This window comes from Lepidochelys kempii, chromosome 12, assembly GCF_965140285.1.
Source record: "Lepidochelys kempii isolate rLepKem1 chromosome 12, rLepKem1.hap1, whole genome shotgun sequence".
Classification (NCBI taxonomy): Eukaryota; Metazoa; Chordata; order Testudines; family Cheloniidae; genus Lepidochelys; species Lepidochelys kempii.
This window is the reverse complement of record NC_136391.1, coordinates 41,189,634-41,213,940: the sequence shown is the minus strand read 5'-3', so window position 1 is coordinate 41,213,940 and position 24,307 is coordinate 41,189,634. Positions and strand designations below refer to the sequence as shown.

Below are 24,307 nucleotides of genomic sequence, written 5' to 3'. Positions count from 1 at the left end.
CGTTAAACTCCACTGCTCCAGATGCTGCCCTTCTAGCCCAGAGCTTGGGGCTCACAGTAGAGAGCAAGTTCCCCTGTCAGGACATGTGGCTAAGCCTCAGAGCTGGCTCACTGCAGATGAGTAACAGTCTGAGACTGGTTTGAATCTTGTTTTCTGCTAGACCCAAAGAGGACACTTGCTGTTGTGGTCACAGCAGAGGATCAAGCTCCAACCTGGGCGGAGCCACTAGGGCATTTCTGTTCCACACCTTCCTACACCAAGCAGGGTGGCTAAAGGATGCCCGTGGAGCTCTACAATGCAGCCTGCTGCCTCTCCCACCGATTACAGGTCTCAGCATGCAATGCTCCATCTCGATCCAAGCACTGCTCTGCATACCTAGACTTTCCGGGCTGTAATTCAGGGGTCTGGCAACATGGCCATTTGCTCCTTTTACCCTCTCTACAGCATTTCATTGGGCAGAAGTGACGTGTGGGAAGAGGGGATGAGGACAGTAAGATACCTGCCCAAGCCTCTCTCACCACATCAGATTTCTGGACATAGTTCGGAGCAAATGGATGCAGTACCTTTAACAACCTAAAAGAACATCACAAGGGAAGGTTAGTTCCTCTCCACAGCCATAGCCCTGGGACCTGCATTCCAGACCACCACACCCAAAGTCACCACTGCTCCAAAGAGCCCATCTGAGTCCCTCGGATAGCATTCATCACACTGGCACTTCAGCTAAGAGGCAATAGATTTCATTGAGATGGAGCAGTTTTCTCGCAGCAGCTTCAAGAACAATCAATCATTGTTGGGGGGAGCTCCACATAAAACGCTGAGTCTGCACTATCCTCCCTGCCTGCTGAGATTTCTGCAGTAACATTAAAGACAGTCAGTTATTGGCACAAGCTGACAGTGACAGGCCCATTAGGGTAGTAAGCTCATGTTTCCATCAATTTTCCTGTCCTCTTGAGTTTGCCTGATCACCCCATCTCTTATAACCTGAACAAGAACACCCCCTGTGGTTTGGAGCAGGAAAACCATCATGTTTCAGTGAGCTTTGGTAGCACTTGGCCCAATCACCATCAATCTTGTCCAGCTCATTCTCCTCCTCTTGATCTACACCATGCAAGAGCAGGTCTTGAAAGCACACTAGTAAATTACACTGCTTGGTAATGATGCTGAAAAATGGGTGGTGACTGCTGACCAGATTACTTGTCTGCAGTGCTGAAATTACACAACACAGAGGAATCCACATGTTGCAGAGTAAGATGAGGGTCCCTGCCATTACACCAAAGCTGAATTTAAATTTAGAATTAAGCTATTACTTTTTCCTTTGCACGTGGTACAGCATCTACTTACACTGAGAATGTTATAGATTTCTCCAAGGGAATCCAATGGGATCAGGAATCTGGAAAGCACTATACTACTGACCTCCCCTGATTCTCCAACTTCTGTCATCAGGAGAAAACATACTGACAGTAGCAGAGGTAAAGAGAACTTTGTTTCTTTCTCACTATTCCTTCAGTGTTTTGAGAGGGACTACCCCAGATGAAAGGAATGCATCATGAAAGAGAGGAATTACACCCATACTTGCTTCCTGCCAAGCATTGGGTAAGCACTGATGGTAAAAGCTAGGTTTTGTGGGAATTAAGACAGGTTAGCCCTCTTCCGGGAAGGTTAAAACTGGAAAACCCCTGACAAATTCCAGCTTGACAAAGACACAATGTAAATGGAGATTGCTCCCAGCAGCTAGAATGAAGCTTTAGATGGAGTCTAAAGTGATTCACTTTCATGTTCTTGGAACTACTTCCTCTGCAGATCTTTATTCATAGATTTTAAGGCCAGAAGGCAGGGCTGGATTTAGGGGCAGGCAACACCGGTGACAGCTTGGGGGCTGCTGTTTTTGTTGTTAGTGGCAAAAGAGAAAATAGAACGTTTGAAGTAAAATGTTTCAGGTATTCCGTATGTGGCTTCATTTTTCACTAACCTCCTAGAACGTTCTAGACCTTTATAGAATCTTGTGGAACCTTCCAGACTTTCTGAGAACTATATTTTGCTCGAACCTCCTAGAATGTTGTCAGCCATGTCCTCATGTGTATATAAGGGGCAGGGCGTCGCCAGTCAGTGAGATATGAGAACGAACTGAAGTGAATTGACAGCCCAGCTGCGATATTGTGATCCTTGTTTTAGTGTGTAATTGTGAAAGTGTATGTGTGTTTTAAGACTTGACAAGTGTAAGTAGCAACTAATAAAGGACATTTAATGAGACACCAGAGATATCGATCGAACCCCTATCTACGCAACAAAAAATACTGTTCTTTCTTTTGCCATGCTTAACATGTAATGTTTGATGACTTTCTAAGACTGCTGAACACAGGCTTTTGCTCTCCCTAGTACTGTCTGTTTTCCCCCGTAGAAAATAAAAGATGCCCCCAAAGAAGCCTTCAGGAGCTCAGTATAGGAAGCAAAAAACTCAATTGCAATATAGTTTGCAGCAAGAAGGAAATCTGATAGGAAAATATCTGAAACAGAACAACACAGGGTTAACATTCTAAGGCGGTCACCTGCTACAACACAATTTAATACTGGTCCACCCAACGTTGGGGCACCGTTCAATCTCTTGATGCGAGTACATTTCCATTACTCTGAAAATTAAAAAGTTTCTCTAAGCTTAGAGGAAACAATTTTTTTTTATTTGCTTATATATGGCATGAATAAATACAGCTTTACAGATCCTAGCATGCAAATTATCTTATAATGAGAGGGATAAATCATGCATGCAAATAGTGCAAAGTCGAGAATTGGGCTACAAATGCAATAAAAAATAAGGTATTTGAAAGTTTAAGAAATGGAGGGGAGGCACCAAAAACACTCCTCACCTGGGGCACCATTTGGTCTAGGGCCAGCCCTCCCAGAAGGGACCATTGTGATCATCTAGTTGGACCTCCTGCAGAGCACAGGCATAGAGCCTCACTCAGCGAGCTCTGCATCAAGTCCATGAATTCTGGATGAACTAGAGCATCACTTCTAAAAAGAGACATCCAATCTAGATATAAAAACTCCCAGCAATGGTGAAACTACCATGTCCCTAGATCAGTTCCAATAGTTAATTACCCTCACTGTAAAATATTGACACTTTTTGAACTACTCAAGTTTAGTTCCAGGGAAAGGTATCAGATAACAGCCCTGGAGACTGAAGTTTCCTGTTTATCCAGGAAGAGGAGTGACAGAAACAGCTCAAGTTTCCCCACGTTTCACTCCACCCATATGCCTCAGTCCTGATTTGGATGGCCAACAACAGTGAGGAAGGAATTGTCCCCATAGAATGTCTGGTACCACTATTAAGGCTGCCCACACGATCACTGACAGGTGTCAGTTATGATGTGGACAGCTGCACAGTAAAAACTGGACAGAGAAATTAATTCCACACAGGTCTCCAAACAGCTGCCAGAGGGCAGTGCACTGGTTACTTCCACCCTATGAGAGATCCTACCAAGCAGCCTGCAGCTGCAAGAATACAGGAAAGCACCTCAGTGCCTTAGTCCTTTTGGGGACAGCTGGTGTTTGCAGTGTACAGAACTCTACATGGCATATGTACTGTGTTTGTTTGTCAATGAGAACTTGAGCGTGACCTTGGGTAGGGGACTCAAATCTGAGTTGAAGGGTTTAAGTATTGGATACATCCTTTGAAAGCGAGATTTAGGATAATCCTAAAATTAGCTAGCTATGCTAGCTTCGGCATGCCCACCTAACTGAGCCAGCTTCCCCCAGCTCATCCCCATTGTCTCAAGCGAAAGGCTGAGCAGACAATGACTGCAGTTTCCAGAAGCAGTTGATGCTCTAGCCTTCTTTTGCTTTTTCCAGCCTACTCTACCTGGGGCACTTAGACACACATCCCTGGCCAATAAGTCACTCCATGAATTCTTCATCCAAGCCATTTCCTGACTTTGTACACCCTAGTGTAACACTGGGCAGCCAAAAAGAACAGTGTATCCTTTGTGGCTGAGTGGTGACATTTCTTTTCCTCCCAACTCCTAACAGGCTTTACTTCTGTTTTGTAACTGTATTCAGCCTGAAAACAGCCTTACAGTAAGTATAACAATAAATATTTCTGTTCTGTATCTGGGTAAAACAGATGATGTAGTCATATCATATGGTGATGTGAACAATCTTTCCATTCCGCCAGTATCCCAGGAGGATGTTAAACAGCAGCTACTAAAGTTAGACATTTTTAAATCAGCAGGCCTAGATAACTTGCATCCAAGAGTTTTACAAGAGCTGATTCAGGAGCTTTCTGAACCATTGATGTTGATTTTCAATAAGTCTTGGAGCACTGTGGAAGTTCCAAAAGACTAGAAGAAAGCTAATATTGTGCCAATATTTAAAAAAGGTAAACAGGATGACCTGACTTATTTCAGACATGGCCTGACATAGATCCCAGGCAAAATAATACAGCAGCTGATCCAGGACTTGATTAATAAAGAATTAAAGGAGGGTAATATAATTCATACCACTCAACATGAGTCTATGGAAAACAGATCCTGTCTGATTGATTGATATAAATTTATACTAAATTGATATATATATTTTTGATGAGATTACAAGTTTGGTTGATAAAGGTAACAGTGTTGATGTAGTATATTTAGACTCCTGTAAGGCATTTGACTTGGTACAGCACTACATTCTGATAAACTATAATAATATAAAATTAACATGGCACACGTTAAACGGCTTAAAAGCTGGCTTCTAGGAATGCAGAATGGCTAGCTATCCTGTGTAAAGATTTAGATTCTACAATCAGCTCCAAATCACACAGAGACAGCGTACCCAAAGAAGCAGGGGTGTGAGATCAGAATAGTAACTCTTTGCCTCATTGCCTGCTGCAAGACTGTCTCCAGAAAGAACAAAGCCTATTTTACCTCAAGTGTGCCTCCAGAGCGACTCTGGCTTCTGGGGAAGGAGCCAAACAGCAAGTTCTCCTGTGCTGAATTAGCTCTGTGACCCTTTCCAGTAACACTTCTGGGTGTCGGTGCTTGAAAGGATCCAGAGGTGTCTCTGGGTCATGTCAGAAAAGTAGCAGTCTCCCCACAGTTGTACTTGATACAGGGTGATTCTATGGATTTGTCTACATGAACATGAGTTCGCAGCAAGCTAAGGTGCAAATCTACCCCGCTGTAGCCTGCTATGGTACACCCACATCTTGACTACTGCGTGCAGATGTGGTTGCCCCGTCTCAAAAAAGATCTATTGGAATTGGAAAAGGTTCAGAAAAGGGCAACAACAATGATTAGAGGTATGGAACGGCTGCCATATGAGGAGAGATAAATAAGACTGGGACTTTTCAGCTTGGAAAAGAGATGACTAAGGGGGAATATGATAGAGGTCTATAAAATCATGACTGGTATGGAGACAGTAAATAAGGAAGTGTTATTTACTCCTTCTCCTATCACATGAACTAGGGGTCACCAAATGAAATTAATAGACAGCCAGATTGATTGGAAGTATTTTTTCACACAACGCACAGTCAACCTGTGGAACTCCTTGTAAGAGGATGTTGTGAAGGCCAAGACTATAACAGGGTTCAAAAAGAACTAGATAACTTCATGGAGGATAGGTCCATTAATGGCTATTAGCCAGGATGGACAGGGATGATGTCCCTTGCTTCTGTTTGCCAGAAGCTGGGAATGGGCAACAGGATGGATCACTTGATGATTACCTGTTCTGTTCATTCCCTCTGGGGCACTTGGCATTGGCCACTGTCGGACGACAGGATACTGGGATAGATGGACCTTTGGTCTGACTCAGTATGGCCATTCTTATGGACTAACTGTCCACATAGACCTTGCTGAAGCACATAAGCAGTTCGATGATGCACTTTGATCTAGTCCCATTTCAAAGAGGATTAGATCAAAGCACATTAACAAAATGTTAATGTGTGTCAGCAGGATCCACACAGACAGCCTGCTGGAGGCTATGGAGGGGCGGATGCACACCCCAGCTTGCAACAGACTAATTGTTTACATAGACAAAGCCTTATTGACGCAGCCCAGGAGTGCTGGAACCTTGGTAGAAGTGGTGGGGCCACGAGGCCCTGCCCCCTAGTCAGGCCAGAGCTGGAACCGGCTGGGCAGTACTAAGAGCCACCCAGGGAACCCGGTCTGCTGTGGGGAGACTTGGACCCTCCATCTGCCCTGGGTGGGGAACCAGGGGGCTCACCTCAGCCCACCCCACCGAGAAGAGGCTGGTGCCGCTGGCAAGGGCTGCGCTTCATGGTGGGGAAGCTGATCACCTTATCTTCCCCACCCAAAGTGCAGCCCCTGCTGGCAGCATTCTGTGCCTGCCCAAGGCTTGCAGCTTGGGTGGGGTAACGCAGCCCCCTGTCCCATTAAACTATGCCCACATTAAAAAGTGGGCAGGCATGGCTCCTCTGGCGCTGCTGACTCTGCCTTATTTCAGCATTGAGGCTGCATTGGAGATTTTGTTCTCTTTTATAGTTTAGAATATTCATCTTAAGTGGCTCAGCAGGTCCCAGACTTGAAGACTGACTTTGGACGTACAGTTTTCTCTTCAATCCTTAGGCAACAGCTACACATACTAGAGATTCAGATGAGATACTGTACCTTGAACACATCTTCCACGCAGCGGCTGAGCTCTGCCTCTTTCACCAGCACAGTCCCTGCTGGTAAGTCTTCCATTGCCATCTCTGAAAAGAACACAGAGCATGAGCATCCAGACTCTGCTGCCATCTGCACCTTCAAAGAGTAGCCTCTGGGAGCAGGAGAGTGACACCGTCCTGGCACATGGCTACAGCACCCAAAGCAGTTTAGTAGAGCAACACTGGACCCATATGCAAATAGGTTATAGGATAATAGATGGAGGGAAGTGAAGAGTTAAGGGTGAAATCAGCAGCCCCCAAGTCTACTCTACAAAGTTAGGCTGACATAAGCCACCGTGCGTTGATCTAGTTGCACATGTGTCTACACTTAAATTGGTCTCCAATTCATGTAAGTGCTCCATTATGCTGACATAGTACCACCACCTCCCCGAGGGGCATTGAGCCATGGAGGATGTATTGAGGTTGATTCAGCATGAATGTAAACGCTGTGCTGCCTATGTTGACCCTAACAGTCCTCCAGCAGCTGTCCCACAATGCCCAACACTGACCTCTCTGGTCTCATTTGTGAACTCCACTGCCTGGGGTCATGCAGACTGGAAGAGTGCCAGCCCCAGCCCCCCTCCTTAAAGCCCTGCAAATTCTTGAAATGCCTTTTCCTGATTGCCCGGAATGGTGAGCATGCCTAGCAGCTCTCCATTATTGCATGCAACTGCCCAGCTGACCATGAAGGCTACATGCACTACACACAGAATCACAGGACTGGAAGGGACTTGAGAGGTCATCTAGTCCAGTCCCCTGCACTCATGGCAGGACTAAGTATTATCTAGACCATCCCTGGGATTCCACAGCCACCCTAGGCAATTTATTCCAGTGCTTAATCACTCTGACAGGAAGTTTTTCCTAATGTTCAACCTAAACCTCCCTTGCTGCAATTTAAGTCCATTCCTTCTTGTCCTATCCTCGGAGGTTAAGGAGAATAACTTTTCTCCCTCCTCCTTGTAACAACCTTTTTCGTACTTGAAAAATGTTATGCCCCCTCTCAGTCTTCTCTTCTCCAGACTAAACAAACCCAATTTTTTCAATCTTCCCTTATACATCATGTTTTCTAGACCTTTAATCATTTTTGTTACTCTTCTCTGGACTTTCTCCAATTTGTCCACATCTTTCCTGAAATGTGGCGCCCAGAACTGGACACAATACTCCAGTTGAGGCCTACTCAGTGCGGAGTAGAGCGGGAGAATTACTTCTCGTGTCTTGCTTACATGCTCCAGCCTGGAGCAGACAGGAGATATTGGATCCCCTGGGCCTGTGGGGAGAGGAGGCTGTGTAGGCACTGCTATGGACCAGCCATAGAGATATCAACATCTATGAGCAGATTGCATGGGGATGCAGGAGAAGGGACCAGCAGCAGCGACACATGAAAGCGAAGGCACTGTAGAAGGCATACCAGAAGACCAGGGAGGCCAACAGTAGACCCGGTGTCAAGCTACAGACCTGCCGTTTTACAAAGAGCCGTATGCCATACTTGGTGGAGATACCACCAGCACCCCTCACACCACCATGGATGTTTCCAAGGAGCCAAGCCACAGGCCTCTAGCCTGAAAAGTGAGGAGGGGGAGGAGGAAGGGGAGGAGCTGGGGACATGCGACCAGGGGATTCAGCTATGCTGCAAGTCAGGGCCTGTTTGAGACTGCACCACAGTGTAGCCAGGGCAAGGGGGGGGAGGATGTGTGGGTAAGGACGTACTGTAAATTTATTTCCCATTACAGTGATGGCAATGTTACAAGAGACATTGACTGGCAAAACCACAGCAATTTTGTGCACTCCACCAACTTTAATTGGAAGCGAGAACACCTGATAGTCAGGAATAACTTGGGTGTTGTGTAAGCATACAAAATAGCTGCAGCTGCAGTTTTGCTGATAAGGATAAAAAGTAAAAATTAGAAGAACCATGAGAATGGGTTGAAGTGTGGATAGCTGACGTTAGATCTAGGACAGTGGTCACCAACCCCGTCGATCACAATCGACAGGTCGATCCTGGGGACTCTCCCAATCAATCGCGATCTCTGGTGGTGTAGCAGGGCTGCCGCAGCCCCACATTGCTCCCAAAAGTGGCCAGAGTGCCCCAACGGCCCTGGGTGGGTGGGGGAGCACAAGGGTCTCCACGCACTGCTCCTGCCAGCAAGCACCACCCCCACAGCTCCCATTGGCCGGGAATGGGAAACTGTGGCCAATGGGAGCTTTGGGGGAGGTGCTTGCAGAGAGGGACAGCGTGCAGAACCACATCCCCCTACCCCCAAGGGGCCACAGAGGTGCGTTGGCCCCTTCCGGGAGCAGCGTGGAGCCAGGGCAGGCAGGGAGCCTGCCTTAGCCTCGCTGTGCCACCAACCAGGAGCTGCCCACGGAAAGTGCCGCCCAGCGGGAGGCCACACTCCAACCCCCAGCCCTGAGCCCCCTCCCGGAGCCAACACCCCAAACCCCCTTCTGCACCCTGATCCCCAGCCCTGAGCTCCCTCCCAGAGCCAGCACCCCATACTTCCTCCTGCACCCTGAACCCCCTCCTGCACTCCAAGCCTCCGCCCCATCCCAGAGCCCCTCCTGTACCCAAAAACCCTCCCAGAGCTTGCACCACTCACCCCCTCCTGCACCCCAACCCCCTACCCCAGGCTCAGCCCAGAGCCTCCTTCCACACTGCTAACCTCTTGGCCCCAACTCAGAGCCCGCACGCACTCCCAAACCCCTTCCCCAGACCAGTGAAAGTGAGTGAGGGTGGGAGAGAGTGAGCGATGGAGGGGGGGGTGGAGTGAGTGGGGCTTTGGGGAAGGAGCGGGGCAGATCCTGGGTTGCCCTTAAATTCAAAAAGTGGTCTTGGGCATGAAAAGGTTGGAGACCATTGATGTAGGTGTTCCTGATTAGGAGTTTTTGCTAACGTTATGGCTAGGAGCTGCTTGCTGATGACAGGAAAATTGTTCATTTGCAAGGGTTACTATGAGTTATGTGCTTTGTTTTGAGCAACTTATAAAAACATAAGTCAGAATATGTAAATTGGAGAAGTTTTTCTACTTGCTCGGAGGCTGACATCCCACGCCCCAGCAGCTAGGAGGAAGGGTGGCCACCAGAAACCTGCCACTGACCGCTTGACACCACCTCAGACTTTGGAAGTAGCAGAAGCCCTGCCACTTGAGTAATTTAACAGTGTGGCAGAGATTGAACGAAGCACTGAAGAACATAATGTAGCACCTTTGCTGGGTGAGCAAATGGAGCAGGTGACTTAGCACAGGAAGGTATCACCCATCCCGCTGCACACCATACTATAAACAGATTGCGCTCCTCCCACCACGGGCCTCCGCGCACGAATGCGACTGATTTCAGAGAACAAAGTCACTCCTCAAACCTCTTTAAGAATGGACCACGTGTAGCTATCATGGGGTGGAATCAGAATCTGGGATGTGTCTCAAATGCAACCCACCCAGCTGTTCCTTAAGCACCACAACCAGAAAGAGGCAGAGGCCACAGCAGGCTATAAAGACAAAGTGTTCCTGGACCAATGTCTCTTTCTACATGTTCCAGTTTGAGCCTAGACACTTAGCAGCCAGACAGATAATCAAGAGGAACCCTTGATGGAAGGACCAGGACCCCGGATCTGCAGAGAGATTACTCCATGGGATTCGTTTCAGGGGGATGAGCCCAAAGATATATGACAGAAAGAGAACCGATCTTCCCTTCTCAAGTGAGAGGGTTTGCCGGATATGTTATGGGACCACATGACCAAGACAGATGGACCGTTACCTGCCATATCCCAGCATTGGAGAAGCGGCGCTAGCATGGGATGGAGCAAATATTTCCCTGCCAGCTGAGGGCATTCTCTGGCCATAGTGAGAAGGGAAGTGGTGGCAACTCTCTGGAACTGGTGTGCCATCAGCTTATCCTGAATATGCAATAAGTCTAGAATCTGGAATGGAAATTTCACATACAACACAGGTCAGGAAACAGAGAGAGCATCCAGACTATGGGCTAAGCACACAAGCCCCTGCTCATGAGCACTGCAGACATGCTCTGGTGAGAACGGGGAAAGAAGGGCATACCTGTGGACACACCTGCCGGTAGTAATCCTCCAGGGACAGAGATTGCTGAGGACAGGAAGCCAAGATCCTAGCAACCATGTCACACTTTCTCCAGTCTGCAGCTGCTGCTTCAGCGCCACTGCCACCAGCTACCCTGACTGAAGGCAAAGGAGAGCGGGACACAGACCCCATTAGACTCTGGCATTCCAAACAACAGTTCCGTTTTTTCTGAAGCCACACGTTTAAGGCTAAAAGTTGGGTTTTTGTTTTTAACGATCTCCTCAGCCCAGGTGTCTTTCAGATGACTGCCCTGCTGCTTTGGAGGAAGGGAACAAAGTGTTATCAAAGGCCTTGGACTCCAGCAGTCAACTCCAACTCACAAGCATAACAACCAAGCACTGAAGGCAGGTGGTGATCTCAAGACCCTCTCAGAGAGCCACAGCACAAGACTGACCACCCTGGCCGGGGCTCTGGGAGTGCAGGCTATGGAACACACGTCCCAGAGGTCAGGTCAAGAGGTTAGTCTTGGAGAGAAACCCCTTCCTGAGCTAATTGGCCAGAGGGGGGCAGTGGTAAGCCTTGACATCCCAAACCCTATTGGGTGTGGAATCGATCTCACTCCTCTCCCAGATGATCATCATTTACTAACACAGAGCACTGTTCCCATGCACCAATGCCCTTTACAGAAATAGGAGCTAATAAAAAGATCAACAATACAGATCTTTAAAAACAAACTTATTCTTCACAAGAGTGAGGAACTGGCATTTCATATGCACAGGTGTTTTTGCCCTAGGTTTTGTCATTTTATTTATATTTTCTCAATAATTGTAGAGGTTTCCAGGCACAGAACCCAGAAATGTAACAACACACCCTGACAAAAGGTGTCTTGAAGTTCAGGAGCTCAGTAGTCCCTTTTTAAGATCAGAAGCAAGCATAACCCGTGTGTGTAAGTATTTATAGTCTAATTAAAGAGGAAATCTCTTGTGAGGGTCCCCATAATGCTATTCCAGCTTATTATTTCATGGGATGGAAAGATCTCTGACCCACCCTGGGAAGTCTCATTTCATTCATAATCTGTAAAACAGAAATGACAGTGTCTGAGCAACATACTTACTTCCTGCTCCCTCCATGATGCCCCGGACCACAGCCTGAACCCCACTGGGTTTCATCAGCCTCTCCGAGAGCAGCTGTCCACAGAGACGCCGAAGCCAAACTGGAGCTTGGGCAAGGGGCTGCTTCACCTCTTGTCCAGGGGACTGCAAGCACTGAAAGGATATGGAGAGGGGGATAGGAAATGTATTTTCTTTAGAGAATGGTGCAAGCTCTCTCAGATGTGCAAGACGACATGCTCTCTGCCATGAAGGGCTTTGATGTATGTCATGGCAGGAACACAGCACAGAGGGGAATTTTCTACAAATCACTTCACCACCCAATGGCACCAAGATAATTAGGGTTTAATTAGGTGGGCTGAGCATCCCAGGAGCTTCTCCTCCATGCAGATATTTCTTTCCCTAAATTACATTCTCCTGGGGTTATGCATCAGCTTTGACTGTCTCACTACCAGTGAGACACACAGGGGGTTCTCAGTAGGAATCAGGGCTCACTGCGCTCAAGAGGAGAGCAAGTCCAACTCCAGTGACTGCAGGGCACAGTGATGGAGCACTGTGGTGAGAAGACAGAGAATACAAATCTATAGGTTACGTGGTCAAGAAAGGAAACAACCCGAGTGTGCATCAGTATTAGGACAGGGGCTGTTCCAGTACAAACACCAGTGCCATCTAGAGTTTGCAAACCTAGAAATCATGAAGTCTGCATGGACAGCATTCGCTGTCACCTGTCACACCAACCGTGGAAAAGGTGGGTGCATGTTTGCTTTACTGAGGAAGTAGCTCAGGGGATTCTCTCACCTTTTTTCTTTACAAGGCAGCCCTCACTTCCAGGTTAAACAGCTACATTAAATAAAAAGGGTGTTTATGGAGGAAGAAAGATCAAATAAGAACGAATCAGTGCAGATTCAAAGCTACTGGCAACCCAGGTCAAAACTGATCAGAAGTGTCCAGCTGCTTTATTTAATGAGATCTGACACCGCGAATCCTTCAACGGACTGTTCTTTCATGTTGCTTTAACCTAACACTCCAGAGGGAGAGGAGCAACCTCCATCCTAGACAGCAGCTTTCTTTAAAGAACATCTGCCCTCCCTTTAAGCCTCCAGTGCTAAGTGAAAACAGTTGCAGCTCAAAATTATCAACTTTGATTGGCACCTGCCAGTCCAAACAGATGGATCAGCATAACGCTACACCGTTGGAGCACAAGAATACTGCTGACACTATTCAGATAAGCAATTAGAAAAGGTATTTAAAAGACTATGTATTGAGGATCCATACAAGATTCTTGAAAGGAAAATCTAATATTCTCCTTGCCAGTAAATCTAGCAGTATAAGCCAAGCGTTTCTGAACACACAATTCCAATTTAGGGGCAGTACTGCACTGTGCATTAGGGTTTTAAAACCAAGGCTCAGATTTCTCATTTCACCAGAAGTGGTACACTGAATTCCTGACAGCAACATAGCTCTCAGTGTGCTGAATTCCCCTGGTTCTCCCAGTTTACAGCCCCACAGAGCACCCTGAAACATGGCCTAGTTTAAATTGCTACATGGGAGGAAAGATGTGCATCTAGCTGCAATTCCTCTGTTCATTTAAAGCCAAGTAACAGTCTTTTCCCAGCAGTCCTGTACAGATTGAAATCAGGGATTGTCAGTTTCACAGGCCAATCCCACATTCCCCATAGCCCTGGAAAGTGTGGCCATAATGGGTATTTACTCAAGGTAGCGCCTCATAGCCTGAAGATAAATCGATGCCTGTTTTGCCAGAGTGACATAGGAAAGTTACAGGACAAGACACTTCACCAGAAGGACAGCCATGTTGGAAGCTTGACAAAATACAAACTGCTGAACTGACGCTGTACTGGCTTTGACGGAAGCCAACGATATGTACATACATTCCAGGGAGTTCTGGGCAAAGCACAGCTAACCCAATGAACAAAGCATTGCCAGGAATGTTGATTTACTATTCATAGAGCACCCAAAGCGTACAAGGTGTTTCTCAGAACAATTTCTTTGCAAAGAAGAAAGTGTGGAGCTGTAGTCAGCTTGTGGAATTGACAAGCGCTGTATTCTAGCTACACGGGTAAATGCACAAAAATTAACATTCCAAATTATGGCTCTCACAGCAACACTGCTTTATTGCAGGCATCACAAGTAGAATTTTTATTACTATTTTATGCCATAAATATTTATGTTCAATGTGACAGGGTCACTGTTGCTGTAGGAGCCACAATTTTGCTGATTTTTGTGCATTTATATTCTAATCCATAATGTTTTATTAACATATGTTTGCATTATTCATTACTAGTAAGATAGCCAAGTTTCTAGGACAAATAGCCCAGCCAATCTCAGAGTGGAGGAAGTAGTCATCAATGTGTATTTAGCACAAATTCAGCTGGTTTGTCAGGAAGCAAACAAACCAGCCACAACGAGCCAGATTCATCCCTGCTGATACAACATTATATTTGGTGAAGCAACATAGCAAGGATGGATCCAGAGCATCATCTTCTCTAGGGAAGAAGCTTCTGTGCTTCTATTATCTTTTCAAGAAAATAGATTCACTCCTAGTATGTAGCTTGAATAAAAATAAAACAAAGCTTCCAAATGCAAGTCTCTGCTGCATATTCCAAGCCCCACATCTTCATCCCACTGGTTGGACAGGTAGCTAGGAAATTGCAGTTTAATGCTTTAGCACAGGGGAGGGCAAACTATGGACTGGGGGCCACATCCAGCCCTTCAGACCTTTTAATCCAGCCCTCGAGCTCCTGCCGGGGAGCGGGTTTGGGGGCTTGCCCAACTCCGCACGTTCCGTGGGTCCCAGAAGCAGCGGCATGTCCCGCATCCAGCTCCTATGCGTAGGGGCAGCCAGGGGGCTCCGCACGTGCTGGCTCTGCAGCTCCCATTGGCCAGGAGCCATGGCCAATGGGAGCTGCAGGGACGGCGCCTGCGGACAGGGCAGTGCGCAGAGTAACCTGGCCATGCCTCTGCATAGGAGTCAGAGGGGGGACATGCCGCTACTTCCAGGAGCTGCTTGAGATAAGCACCAGCCAGAGTCTGCACCCCTGACCTCCTCCCGTGACCCATCCCCCTGCTCCAGCCCTGATCTCTCTCCTCCCTCCAAACCCCTCGGTCCCAGCCTGGACCACCCTCCTGCACCCCAAACCCCTCACCTCCAACCCCACCCCAGAGACCGCACCCCCAGCTGGAGCCCTCACCTCCTCCCCCCCCACACACCAACCCCCAGCCTCCTCCTGCACCCTGAACTCCTCGTTTCTGGCCCCACTCCAGAGCCCACACCCCCAGCCAGAGTCCTCATCCCCACTCCCCGCACCTCAACCCCCAGTTTCATGAGCATTCATGGCCCGCCATACAATTTCCATATCCAGATGTGGCCCTCAGGCCAAAAAGTTTGCCCACCCCTGCCCTAGCATATCATATTCCAGCTCCTGTACCACTGGAAGGTGCAGGCACTGGAGACAGCCTCATGAATCAGATTCCCTTCCCTCACCTCCTGACCAGCTACAGAACCAGTTGGCATCCTTGTTACCTGTTTGGATCCACCCTGAAGAACAAGCAGTTCCTGGACCACTAGCGGTTGGTAGACTCGATCCAAGACACTCTTCAAGGCCTCCCTACTGCGGGTTCTCTGCTCTTCTGTAAGGCCCTGAAAAACAACAGGTCTCTGTGCTGGAATATGAATACAGCACAGACAAACAGTAAAGCAGCACAGGGCACGTATTTTGCTAGGTCCTGGCTCCCTCTACTGGACCATTAGCAACGTATAAGACATCGACTGGGAAACATCCAGGTGGGTATCTAGAGACCACTCTAAATTCTGTCTGACACAGGGTGTTTTTTAGTTAAGGCAAATATAAACAAAAACTGTTCAGGAACAACAGTTACAGGGGAACTGCCACACACACACACACACACACGGAACAAATGCAAAAAACAACCCTGCAAGAGTAAAAAGAATGCAGGCAAAAGTCCAGCAGCAGAGTGGGGTCCATCCTGTTTATTGCACTGAATGCAGCGATTACTTGCCTTGTGGGCAGGTGGTGTAGGTGCATTCGGTGCAAGCAGCTCGTGGCTCTCAGAGACCGAATATGAGCTATTGAAATGAGAGTTTCCAAACTGGAGGAGCCAAGAGAGACAGCGAGACACACAGATGAGACTTTGTAGGACACAGGCCTGGTCTACACTACAGTTAGGTTGACATAAGACAGTTTTCCTTGGCCTAACTCTGTAACTGTCTACACTAGAATGGTGCACCCACCAATGGAAGTCGTCCACTACACTGACCTAATAACTCCACCTCTGCGAGAGGCGTAGCACTCAGGTTGATGTAGTAGGGCGACGCAGTGTCTGTGTAGTAATTGCGTTACTTACATTACCCGTTGGCCCAGTACGGGACTCACAGCTGGATGCCTGACAGCACAGAGCCCCGTTGTCGAGCAGCTGACAACCGGGAGCCCCGCTGCTACCTCCCAGTGAGGGATTGTCAGGGGAGGAGAGCCCGGGCTTGGGCTCTCCTCTCCCTCGCGTCCCTTACTGGGAGGTGGCAGCGGGGCTCCGGGTTGTCAATACCTCTTCTCGGCTGTCAGCCCTGGCAGCAGAGCTTACAGTGGGATCCTCCCCATCCCCACCTCAGGGCTGAGAGTCTAAGCTGTGCCACCAGCACTGGGCTCATTTACATAGCAAGGAGCCTACCAGCAGTGAAATTGACATTCTTGTCTGTTTCAGGGCTGCTATTATTTCACATTTCCCCTCTGGCTCTGGCTGTCAGCCCCAGGACAGGAGTCCAGCTGTAAGCCCCACCTTGGACCCGCTGACAGCCAGAGAGGAACAGTGAGATAATAGCAGCCATGAAATTGACAAGCATGTCAACTGTGAAATTGAGCTGGCTCACAGCTGGGGCTGTGGGCCCTGAGGCAGGAGGAGGGCTCCAGCTGTGAACCTTGTGTGGCTATCAGTGCCCCACGCTCCGGCTGTCAGTGCCCCACAATGCCCCACTTCAGTTGGTACAAGTGCTACTGGTGAGGATGCGCAGCACCGGCAGAAGGAGGGTAGTAATGGACACAAACAGCCGATTTAATTACTGTATTGGCTGCAGGTCGACCTAACTTAAGTTGACCTAATTTTGTAGTGTAGACAAGCCCAAAGTAGAGCAGTTCCACCCCCTCTATGATAGTCTCTGTGCTGCTGAGGAGAAGGAAAGTCTCAGGGAAGCGAACATCAAGCTGGAGCGGAGTGAAACAATCCCAAAGTTGGGACCCTCCTTCCAGATGATGTCATAGTATTCTTTCACACTGAGGATACCTTTCTGGGGTAGAGGGCCCCTGTTATTAGGAAGAGGCAGGTAATAGTAACGGGGGATTTGATTATTAGAAATATAAATTGTGGGGTTTTGATGACCAAGAGAACCATATGGTGAATTGCCTGCCGGGTGCAAAGGCTGTCAACCTCTCAAGACATTTAGACAGCCTTATGCATAGGGTTGGAGAGGAGCTGGTGGTCATGGTACGTGTAGGTAACACTGACATATGGAAAGGTAGGAGAGGGATCCTGGAGACCAAATTTAGTCTGCTATGTAAGAGATTAAAGTCCAGGACTTCCATGGTAGCATTCTCTGAAATGTTTCCAGTGCCACATGCAGGGCCAGTTAGACAGGCAGAACTACAGGGTCTCAATGAGTGGATGAGACAATGGCATTGGGAGGGGGGATTTAGGTTTATTAGGAACTGGGGAATCTTTTGGGAAAGAAGAAGCCTATACAGGAAGGATGGGCTCTGCCTAAACCAAAATGGAACCAGATTGCTGGTATGTAAAATTATAAAGGTCACAGAGGAGTTTTTAAACTAAGGAGCGGGGGAAACTGATAGGTGCAGAGGAGCACATGGTTCATACATCCCATATGGGAGGATTTATTAAAGGGAATATTCTGTATCCTTGTAACAAGGAGAGGATAGAAGTTGACAAAGTACAGGTAGGAACTGAAGAGAAACAGACAACAAAAAAGAGTCCCTATTCAATTACATCACACGAAGGCAGACTAATTTTATAAGTGCTTGGATACAAATGCAAGAAGTCTAAATAGTAAGATGGGTGAACTTGACTGCCTGGTATTAAATGAGGATACTGATATAATAGGAATCATAGAAACTTGGTAGAATGATGATCAATGGGACCCGGTAATATCAGGGTACAAAATATATAGGAGTGGGTCACACTGGTGGGGGAGTGGCATTGTATGTGAAAGAAAGCATAGAGTCAAATACAGTAAAAGTCTTAAATGAATTAAAACAGTACCATAGAATCTCTATGGATAGAAATTCCAAGCCTGAATAATAAGAGTATAGCAATAGGAATATACTGCCAACCACCTGACCAGGATGGTGACAATGATTGTGAAATGCTCAGGGAGATTAGAGAGGCTACGAAAACAGAAGACCCAATAATAATGGGGGATTTCAACTATCCACATATTGACAAGGAACATGTCACCTCAGAAATACAATGTCTAGACACCAGTAATGGCTGCTTCTTGGAGCAGCTAGTCCTGGATCACACAGGGAGAGAGGCAATTCTTGATTTAGTCCAAAGTGGGGGACAGGATCTGATTCAAGAAATGAATATAGCTGAACTGCTTAGTAATAGTGACCATAATGTAATTAAATTTAACACTCTTGTAGGGGGGAAAATACCAAAGAAACCCACCACAGTAGCATTTAGCTTCAAAAAAGAGACCTACACAAAAATGAGGCGGCTAGTTAAACGGAAATTAAAATGAACAGTCTCAAGAGTGAAATGCCTGTAAGCTGCATAAAAACTTCATAAAAAACACAGTAATAGAGACCCAAACTAAATGTATACCCCCAAATGAAAAAAAAACAGTAAGAGGACCCAAAAAAATGCCAGCATGGCTAAACAACAGAGTAAAAGAAGTGGTTAGAGACAAAGACATCCTTTAGAAATTTGAAATCAAATCCTGCTGAGGACAATAGAAAGAAACACAAACTCTGGCAAGTCTAGGCAGGCCAAAAAAGAATTTAAAGAACTACTAACCAAAGACACAAAAGCTAACAACAAACTTTTTTAATTACATCAGAAGCAGGAAGCCTGGCAAACAATCAGTGGGGCCATTGAGCGAGCAAGGCACTGAAGGAGCACTCAAGGAAGACAAGGCTGTTGCTGAGAAACTATGAATTCTTTGCGTGGGTCTTCACTGCAGAGGATGTGAGGGAGATTCCCACACCTGAGTCATTCTTTTTAGGTGACAAATCTGAGGAACTGTCCCAGATTGCGACGTCAGTAGGGATGTTTTTGGAACAAATTGATAAATTAAACAGTAATAAGTCACAAGGACCAGATGGGATTCACCCAAGAGTTCTGAAGGAATTCAAATATGAAATTGCAGAACCACTAAGTGTGGTGAGTAACATTTCGCTTAAAACAGCCTCTGTTCCAGATGATAGGCAAATAGCTAATGTAATGCCTATTTTTTAAAAAGGCTCCAGAGGAGATCCTGACAATTACAGGCCAGTAAGCTTCACTTCAGTACTGGGCAAACTGGTTGAAATTGAGGACATGGCTACATTTGCAGATGTAGAGCACTTTGAGTCAAACCAGCCTAGGGAAAGCGCTGCAATCTGTCCACATTGACAGCTACAAGCGCACTGGTGTGGACACATTAGTAGCTCTTGCAAAGGCCACAGAGAGCAGTGCATTGTGCTAGCTACCTCAGCATGCAAGTGGCTGCAACATGCTTTTCAAATGGGGAGGGTGGGAGGGAGTGTGACAGGGAGTGTGTTGTGTGTATGTGGGGGGAGAGAGAGTGGGTTTTTGGTGGGGCTGAGGGCATGTCAGCATGCTGTCTTGTAAGTTCAGACAGCAGCAGACACCCCTTAAGCAAAAGAGGCAGTCACGGAATAAGAAGGAAAGTCCTTTCACAGTTCAGTAAATGGTTAAAAGCTACAGAAAAAAGGGTAGGAATAAATGGTCAGTTTTCCTGGTGTAGAAGAGTAAATAATGGGGTCCCCCAAGGATCTGTACTGGAACCAGTGCTGTTCAACATATTTACATACAATTTGGAAAAAGGGGGTAAACAGCAAGGTGGCAAAGTTTGCACACGATACAAAAGTAGCAAGATAGTCAAGTCCAAACCAGATTGTGAACAGCTACAAAAGAGTCTCACAAAACTGAGTGACTGGGCAACAAAATGGCAGATGAAATTCAATTTTGATAAATGCAAAGTAATGCACATTGGAAAACTTAATCCCAACTATACATACACGTTGATGGGGTCTAAATTAGCTGTTACCACTCAAGAAAGATTTTGGAGTCTTTGTCGATAGTTCTCTGAAAACATTCTGCTCAAAGTGCAGCAGCAGTCAAAAAAGCAAACAGAATGGTAGGAAACATTAGGAAAGAGATAAATAAGACAGAAAATATCATATTGCCACTCTATAAATCCATGGTACACCCACACCTTCAATACTGCACACAGTTCAGTTGCCCCATCTAAAAACAGATATATTAGAATTGGAAAAAGTACAGAGAAGGGCAACAAAAATTATTAGGAGTACAGAACAGCTTCCATGTGAGAAGAGATTAAAAAGACTGTTCAGTTTAGAAAAGAGACAGCTAAGGTGGGGATAAGATGGAGATCTGTACAATCATGAATGCTGTGGAGAAAGTGAATCAGGAAGTGTTATTTACCCTTTCACATAAAAAAAGAACCAGGGGTCACCCAATAAAATTAATAGGCAATAATTTTAAAACAAACAAAAATAAGCACTTCTTCACACAACACACAGTCAACCTGTGGAACTTGTTGCCAGGGGATGTTGTGCAGGCCAAAAGAATAACTAGGTTCAAAAAAGAATTAAATAAAGTTCATGAAGGACAGGTCCATCAATGTCTACTAGCCAAGATGGTCAGGGATGCAGCCCCATGTCATAGGTGTCCCTAAGTCTTTGACTGCCAGGTACTGGGACTGGACAACAGTGGATGGATCACTCTATAAACTGCCCTGTTCTGTACACTCCCTCTGAAGCCTCTGCCACTGGCCACTGTCAGAAGACAGGACACTGAGCTCGATGGACCATTGGTCCATCCCAGTGTGGCCATTCTTATGTTCTTATGACAAGATCAGATTTGTGGTTCAGCTAGCCCAGTACCCTGTCTCGGACAGTTGCTGGTACCAGCTGCTTCAAAGGAAGGTGCAAGACACCACACAGAAGGCAGAAATGGGATAATCTTCTCCCCAAGGAAGGTCTCATCTTGCTCCCTAATAGTGAGAGATTGGCTGAAGTCCTGAAGCACAAGGTTTTATGTCTCTTCCAGTTAGCTGTCTTTGCCCCAGAAAAATGGAAGCTATAGGATGGGGTCTATACACAAAATTAAGGCAGGAAATTCTAATCAGAATACACACCTTTAGTTGCTCCAATGGCCTGGCTTGCTCACCCTTTCCTTTGGTCGGGCAGAATCCTAGCTGGCACAGACCTGCTATGAGGTCCCCAAGGTGGCGGGTAAGGATGAGGTTGCCTAAAGATGGGTGCTGTGCAATCTGCAGCAGTGCAGTACAGCTGCCATACAGCCTATGCATTGCACTGGGGGAAGTGTTGGGAGATACCACATCTTGAACAACAGCACTGAACTCTGTCCTGTGCTTCAGTGGGATTCCAACCCCAGGCAAGAGATATGGACAAAGGCCTAAGGTAATCACAAACTGCAATGCAGACTGAACAGTCTTCTGCTGGGAGATACTGAGCGTGTCAGGGCTGAGAGCTGGAGCAGCTTCAGCGGTCCTAGGGTTTGGTTTGGCTGGATGGTAAGCAGCAGCTAAGATGATCATGCGCTTTTTCAGACTCAGCAGTAACAGCAGGACTTGACAAGTAAAACTCCAGGTCACATCTGTAGAGCTTTCTAGCCAAACAGCCTGCTCTCTGACTTCAGCTCTCAAGCTCCGCAGTTCATTCCACTGGGGATCCTGACCAAGCTTTTCCTCTAAAGCAGCCAAGTTGGAGTTTAAGGTTTCGAGCAGATCTGCATGTTTTGCCGCCTGGAGAGAACCTGAATCTGTTCCTAAAAGGAAAAACAAATAGATCACGTACAATACAAGGATTGCGAGAGCGGTGCACCTGCCCTCCCCTAAGCCGTATACTGTCCCTCCATAGCTGTTATTATTAGTTTTCTGCTGCGGCAGGCAATGCGGGGCGGGGAGGGGCTGCTGCGGGCAATGGAGGGGGTGGGGGGCCCCACACAGGCAATAGGGGGTGGGGGGGCTGCTGCAGGCAATGGGGGGGCAGGGGGCCCCACACAATCAATGGGGGGCAGGGAGGGGCTGCTGCGGGCAATGGGGGAGGCGGGGGGGCCCACACAAGCAATGGGGGCGGGGAGGGGCTGCTGCGGGCAATGGGGGCGGGGAGGGGCTGCTGCGGGCAATGGGGGAGGCGGGGGGGCTGCTGAGGGCAATGCGGGGGGGGGCCCACACAGGCAATGGGGGGCAGTGGGGGGGCTGTGGAGGGCAATGGGGGAGGCGGGGGGCCCCACACAGGCAATGGGGGGCAGGGAGGGGCTGCTGCGGGCAATGGGGGAGGCGGAGGGCCCCACACAGGCAATGGGGGGCGGGGAGGGGCTGCTGCGGGCAATGGGGGAGGCGGGGAGCCCCACACAGGCAATGGGGGGGCAGGGAGGGGCTGCTGCAGGCAATGGAGGGGGCGGGGGGCCCCACACAGGCAATGGGGGGCAGGGAGGGGCTGCTGCGGGCAATGGGGGAGGCAGGGGGCCCCACACAGGCAATGGGGGGCGGGGGGGCTGCTGAGGGCAATGGGGGAGGCGGGGGCCCCCACACAGGCAACGGGGGGGGGGGCTGCTGAGGGCAATGGGGGAGGCGGGGGGCCCCACACAGGCAATGGGGGGCGGGGGGGCTGCTGAGGGCAATGGGGGAAGCGGGGGCCCCCACACAGGCAATGGGGGCGGGGAGGGGCTGCTGAGAGCAATGGGGGGACCCCACACAGGCAATGGCGGGGTCGGAGGGGCCCACACAGGCAATGGGGGGCAGTAGGGGGGCTGTGGAGGGCAATGGGGGGGCGGGGGGCCCCACACAGGCAATGGGGGCGGGGAGGGGCTGCTGAGAGCAATGGGGGGACCCCACACAGGCAATGGCGGGGTCGGGGGGGCCCACACAGGCAATGGGGGGCAGTAGGGGGGCTGTGGAGGGCAATGGGGGGGGCGGGGGGCCCCACACAGGCAATGGGGGGCAGGGAGGGGCTGCTGAGGGCAATGGGGGAGGCGGGGGGCCCCACACAGGCAATGGGGGGCGGGGGGGCTGCTGAGGGCAATGGGGGAAGCGGGGGCCCCCACACAGGCAATGGGGGGGCAGGGAGGGGCTGCTGCGGGCAATGGGGGAGGCAGGGGGCCCCACACAGGCAATGGGGGGCGGGGAGGGGCTGCTGAGAGCAATGGGGGGACCCCACACAGGCAATGGCGGGGTCGGGGGGGCCCACACAGGCAATGGGGGGCAGTAGGGGGGCTGTGGAGGGCAATGGGGGAGGCGGGGGGCCCCACACAGGCAATGGGGGGCGGGGAGGGGCTGCTGCGGGCAATGGGGGAGGCGGGGGGCCCCACACAGGCAATGGGGGGCAGTAGGGGGGCTGTGGAGGGCAATGGGGGGGCGGGGGGCCCCACACAGGCAATGGGGGGCAGTAGGGGGGCTGTGGAGGGCAATGGGGAAGCGGGGGCCCCCACACAGGCAATGGGGGGCGGGGAGGGGCTGCTGCGGGCAATGGGGGAGGCGGGGGGCCCCACACAGGCAATGGGGGGCAGTAGGGGGGCTGTGGAGGGCAATGGGGGGGCGGGGGGCCCCACACAGGCAATGGGGGGCAGTAGGGGGGCTGTGGAGGGCAATGGGGGGGCGGGGGCCCCACACAGGCAATGGGGGCGGGGAGGGGCTGCTGAGAGCAATGGGGGGACCCCACACAGGCAATGGCGGGGTCGGGGGGGCCCACACAGGCAATGGGGGGCGGGGAGGGGCTGCTGCGGGCAATGAGGGGGCGGGGGGACTCCTGCGGGGGCGGGGCGGTAGAGACACCCAGGGCGTGTGGGGGGGACCCCAACACGCGAGCCCCACAGTCCCCGCCCCTCTCACCGGTGCCTCCTCCGGGCCTCCCCATCAGCAGCGCCAGCGCCTCCGCCACCCGCTCCAGCTTCAAACTCCCGGCCATAGCGCCCGCGCCCTCTGCGCCTGCGCACAATAGCGCACCGAGACGCCATCTTGGGAGGGTCAGACTCGTACCGCCCCCTAAGGGGAGGAGCGGACTGGCCCTACCGCCATCTTGGGAGGGTCAGACTAGTGCCGCCGCGGCCTGGCCCTGCCGCCATCTTGGGAGGGTCAGACTAACGCAGCCCTGTTCGAATCCGCCACAGGAGGACTTGCGGCACCTTAGCGACTAACACATTTATTTGAGCATAAGCTTCCGTGAGCTGTCTTCCCGCCATCTTGGGAGGGTCAGACCGTGGGCAGTTAGTCAGCTTGTAGC

The 24,307-nt window shown here is 49.4% G+C and overlaps 1 protein-coding gene across 4 annotated transcripts in view; it reads right to left on the bottom strand.

The window, feature by feature from the left end:
- TANGO6 (transport and golgi organization 6 homolog) overlaps positions 1–24,027 on the bottom strand; it is a 93,855-nt gene extending 69,828 nt beyond the window's left edge. For all 4 annotated transcript variants that reach the window (XM_073308309.2, XM_073308310.2, XM_073308311.1 and 1 more), the window contains exons 1-7: positions 23,917–24,027; positions 21,199–21,851; positions 15,313–15,429; positions 11,777–11,927; positions 10,684–10,820; positions 10,388–10,550; positions 6,603–6,685 (exon numbers count right to left, since the gene is read on the bottom strand). In XM_073308309.2, coding sequence (XP_073164410.1) covers positions 6,603–6,685; positions 10,388–10,550; positions 10,684–10,820; positions 11,777–11,927; positions 15,313–15,429; positions 21,199–21,851; positions 23,917–23,992 — 1,380 coding nt within the window. In that variant the 5' untranslated portion in view covers positions 23,993–24,027. The remainder of the gene's footprint in view (positions 1–6,602; positions 6,686–10,387; positions 10,551–10,683; positions 10,821–11,776; positions 11,928–15,312; positions 15,430–21,198; positions 21,852–23,916) is intronic.
- Between the last annotated feature and the right edge of the window lie 280 nt (positions 24,028–24,307).